At 43.7% G+C, this 5,000-nt stretch overlaps 1 protein-coding gene across 1 annotated transcript in view; it reads right to left on the bottom strand.

Annotated features, from left to right (window-relative positions):
* The window catches only part of LOC143301019 (uncharacterized), a 122,004-nt gene that overhangs the window by 36,171 nt on the left and 80,833 nt on the right, over positions 1-5,000 (bottom strand). Inside the window, exons 11-14 of the mRNA XM_076615014.1 lie at positions 2,794-2,949; positions 1,675-1,824; positions 960-1,115; positions 1-20 (exon numbers count right to left, since the gene is read on the bottom strand). The exon at positions 1-20 is cut by the window's left edge and continues 130 nt beyond it. Coding sequence (XP_076471129.1) covers positions 1-20; positions 960-1,115; positions 1,675-1,824; positions 2,794-2,949 — 482 coding nt within the window. The remainder of the gene's footprint in view (positions 21-959; positions 1,116-1,674; positions 1,825-2,793; positions 2,950-5,000) is intronic.

Below are 5,000 nucleotides of genomic sequence, written 5' to 3'. Positions count from 1 at the left end.
CGTGCATGTTCCTCCAGCCGCTACACACACACACACACACACACACACACACACACACACACACACACACACACACACACACACACACACAAGCACAACCGACCTTATGGTATATATTATACACAGTGGAATAAAATAGATGGACCAGATATTCTTGAATATGGCCAGTAAATAAACGAAAGACCTCCTACACAACACAAATAATCTAGTGAGAAGTTGCTTCTCGTGCTAAAAGTTATTATGCTTTGTGCTTTGTGTACGTTGAAATCAAAAACACAGAGCCATGTTGGAATCACTTTTCTTGCCCCATCAGAGGCCCAGAGACAGGAACAGACTCACGTGTATCTATTGGTGTACCTATTGGTGTATCTGTTGGTGTACCTATTGGTGTATCTGTTGGTGTATCCATTGGTGTATCTGTTGATGTATCTATTGGTGTATCTGTTGATGTATCTATTGGTGTACCTATTGGTGTACCTATTGGTGTATCTATGTATCTATTGGTGTATCCATCGGTGTATCTATTGGTGTCTCTATGGGTGTATCTATTGGTATATCTATGTATCTATTGGTGTATCTATTGGTGGACCTATTCGTGTATCTATTGGTGCATCTATTGGTATATCTATGTATCTATTGGTATATCTATTGGTATATCTATGTATCTATTGGTGTATCTATTGGTGTATCTATTGGTGTATCTATTGGTATATCTATGTATCTATTGGTGGACCTATTCGCGTATCTATTGGTGTATGTGTTTGTGTATCTATTGGTGTATCTATTGGTGTACCTATTGTTATATCAGCGTCAAAACCCTCGCAAAAAATGACTTCAATGGGGCTCTTGAAAGCAGTGAAAATACATTTTCCTGACAAGGAATAAATGTGACCCCTGCATTTAGCATCAACTCTACACACATGTCCGTCACAGGAAACATAGTTCTGACATTACCGTACCGACAAAGCAGGTGCCTGACACATCAAGATATCCGGAATTGCACGTGCACTGCAGAGACTCCGTCTCTCCTACAGCCGCCACGTTCTTGCACACGGCGTTGTCCACACACTGTGTGGTACTGTCCACTGTATTGCATGCTGCTCCTGCCGCTATGTCTGCACACACACACACACACACACACACACACACACACACACACACACACACACACACACACGCACGCACGCACGCACACTCCCCACCACCACCACACACAGACACACACACAATCACCCCCTCCCACACAGACTCCCCCTCCCACGCACACACAGACACACACACACACACACACACACACACACACGCAGACACATATGCATGCACAAAGACATACATGCTTGTATGCACACACACACACACACACACACACACACACACACACACACACAATACCCATCACACAAAATAACACTGACATCCTCTACTAAACGTTGTTACAAGTTGTGCATTTATCCAGATTGAAATCACAGTTCTCTCCCTAGAGGCCCATTTAAAAGTGTGTAAGATGTCATATTGTGGCAAACCTTCAGAGGGGCCCTTTAAAGCAATGCAAATTAAAGTTTTTCGGTAAAATATTGAACACAGTGTAGGCTATACACATCACCTCAGAAGACCCACTACATCAACTCTACACAAAGTTCTGTCACGGGAAATAAAGTTCTAACATTACCGTACCAGCAACACAGGCGCCTGACGCGCCATGAAATCCAGCACTGCACGTGCACTGCAGAGACTCTGCCTGTCCTTCAGGTGCCACGTTCTTGCACATGGCGTTGTCCACACACTCTGTGGTACTGTCCACTGTCGTGCATGTTCCTCCAGCCGCTACACACACACACACACACACACACACACACAAGCACAACCGACCTTATGGTATATATTATACACAGTGGGAAAAAAATAGATGGACCAGTTATTCTTGAATATGGCCAGTAAATAAACGAAAGACCTCCTACACAACACAAATGATCTAGTGAGAAGTTGCTTCTCGTGCTAAAAGTTATTATGCTTTGTGCTTTGTGTACGTTGAAATCAAAAACACAGAGCCATGTTGGAATCACTTTTCTTGCCCCATCAGAGGCCCAGAGACAGGAACAGACTCACGTGTATTTATTGGTGTACCTATTGGTGTATCTGTTGGTGTACCTATTGGTGTATCTATTGGTGTATCTATTGCTGTATCCATCGGTGTATCTATTGGTGTACCTATTGGTGTATCTATTGGTGTATCTATTGGTGTATCTATTGGTGTATCCATCGGTGTATCTATTGGTGTATCTATTGGTGTATCTATTGGTGTATCTATTGGTGTATCCATCGGTGTACCTATTGGTGTATCTATTGGTGTACCTATTGGTGTATCTATTGGTGTATCCATCGGTGTATCTATTGGTGTACCTATTGGTGTATCTATTGGTGTACCTATTGGTGTATCTATGTATCTATTGGTGTATCCATCGGTGTATCTATTGGTGTCTCTATGGGTGTATCTATTGGTATATCTATGTATCTATTGGTGTATCTATTGGTGGACCTATTCGTGTATCTATTGGTGCATCTATTGGTATATCTATGTATCTATTGGTGCATCGATTGGTGTATGTGTTTGTGTATCTATTGGTGTACTTATTGTTATATCAGCGTCAAAACCCTCGCAAAAATGACTTCAATGGGGCTCTTGAAAGCAGTGAAAATACATTTTCCTGACAAGGAATAAATGTGACCCCTGCATTTAGCATCAACTCTACACACATGTCCGTCACAGGAAACATAGTTCTGACATTCCCGTACCGACATAGCAGGTGCCTGACACATCAAGATATCCGGAATTGCACGTGCACTGCAGAGATTCCGTCTCTCCTTCAGCCGCCACGTTCTTGCACACGGCGTTTTCCACACACTCTGTGGGACTGTCCACTGTATTGCATGCTGCTCCTGCCGCTATGTCTGCACACACACACACACACACACACACACACACACACACACACACACACGCACACACGCACGCACGCACGCACACTCCCCACCACCACCACACACAGACACACACACAATCACCCCCTCCCACACAGACTCCCCCTCCCACGCACACACACACACACACACACACACACACACACACACAAACACGCAGACACATATGCATGCACAAAGACATACATGCATGTATGTACACACACACACACACACACACACACACACACACACACAATACCCATCACACAAAATAACACTGACATCCTCTACTAAACGTTGTTACAAGTTGTCTATTTATCCAGATTGAAATCACAGTTCTCTCCCTAAAGGCCCATTTAAAAGCGTGTAAGATGTCATATTGTGGCAAACCTTCAGAGGGGCCCTTTAAAGCAATGCAAATTAAAGTTTTTCGGTAAAATATTGAACACAGTGTAGGCTATACACATCGCCTCAGAAGACCCACTACATCAACCCTACACAAAGTTCTGTCACGGGAAATAAAGTTCTAACATTACCGTACCAGCAACACAGGCGCCTGACGCGCCATGAAATCCAGCACTGCACGTGCACTGCAGAGACTCTGCCTGTCCTTCAGGTGCCACGTTCTTGCACATGGCGTTGTCCACACACTCTGCACCACTGTCCTTCGTCGTGCATGCTCCTCCTGGCGCTATTGCTTCAGCCGCCATGCCTGCACGCGCGCGCGCACACACACACACACACACACACACACACACATATATATATATATGTGTGTGTGTGTGTGTGTGTGTGTGTGTATGTGAGAGAGAGAGAGAGAGAGAGAGATTTCAAACGCCCACCCACATTCCTTACCACCACCACCACCACCACCAAACCCCATCTCACCCCAAGTTATAAATAGTTTTTATGCTTAACTCTCTCCATACGAACGGCGAAAGAGACGACGTTAACAGCGTTTCATCCCAATTACCATCATCAAAAATATTGCAAGCGGAACGCTCTTATACTGAAGAGGTGAATGTAGACAAAGAATACCACAATTCTGGCGACAGAAGCTAAAGTTTGGGTCATTCAGACACCCACTGGACATCCGAGGGGTCTGTGTAGAGGAGAAGAGAGGACTGGCCGTACTGAGTGAGTTAAAGTTAAAGCAAGACTGCTGTTTGAAGCTTCATGGACTTATCTATGGAAAACGAAGATACCTGGACTTTTAGCATCCTTTCTATCTATAACAGCATCATAACCTTCATCCAGTGACGGCCCTCCAGCCTTGTGGAGCAGTGTCCAGTTGATTTCATTTCTTTCTTTCTTTCTTCTTCTTCGTTTGTATGTATTTGACTGTGCTTTCATATCTGTGAAACTGCATGTTTGGTGCATTTCTGTTACGCATGTGTGGGTGTATGTGTGAATGTGTGTCTTCATGTTTTACATTTATTCGCTTATTTATCACCATTGTTGTCTTATTTATTTATTTATTTATTTTTTATTATTATCATTTTATTATTATTATTATTATTATTACTACTACTACCTTTTTCTATATTATAATTATTATTTATTTATTTATTTATGTCAGCTTATCTATTATTTATTCCCCCGGTTTTTTTGTTGTTGTTTTTTTTGTTTTTCTCAAGGCCTGACTAAGCGCGTTGGGTTACGCTGCTGGTCAGGCATCTGCTTGGCAGATGTGGTGTAGCGTATATGGTTTTGTCCGAACGCAGTGACGCCTCCTTGAGCTACTGAAACTGAAACTGAAAATCTTCGTTCGTGGGCTGCAACTCCCACGTCCATTTCCATGCACACGAGGCAGAAAACAGAACCCATGGCAACGACAGCGTTGTCGTCTTGCTAAATGGCTGTGTGTCTCTGTCTCACTCTGTCTCTCGCTTCCTCCGTTCTCTCTGTCTGTCTGTCGCTGTCTGTCTGTCTCTGTCTGTCTGCCTCTCGCTTCCTCCGTTCTCTCTGTCTGTCTTTCTGTCTGTCTCTGTCTCTGTCTGTCTGTCTCTGTCTCTGTCTGTCTGTCTCTGTCTGTCTCT

The sequence above is a fragment of the Babylonia areolata genome, chromosome 27 (assembly GCF_041734735.1).
Source record: "Babylonia areolata isolate BAREFJ2019XMU chromosome 27, ASM4173473v1, whole genome shotgun sequence".
Classification (NCBI taxonomy): Eukaryota; Metazoa; Mollusca; class Gastropoda; order Neogastropoda; family Buccinidae; genus Babylonia; species Babylonia areolata.
Note: the sequence above shows the minus strand (reverse complement) of the source record. Positions and strands in the feature narration are given on the sequence as shown.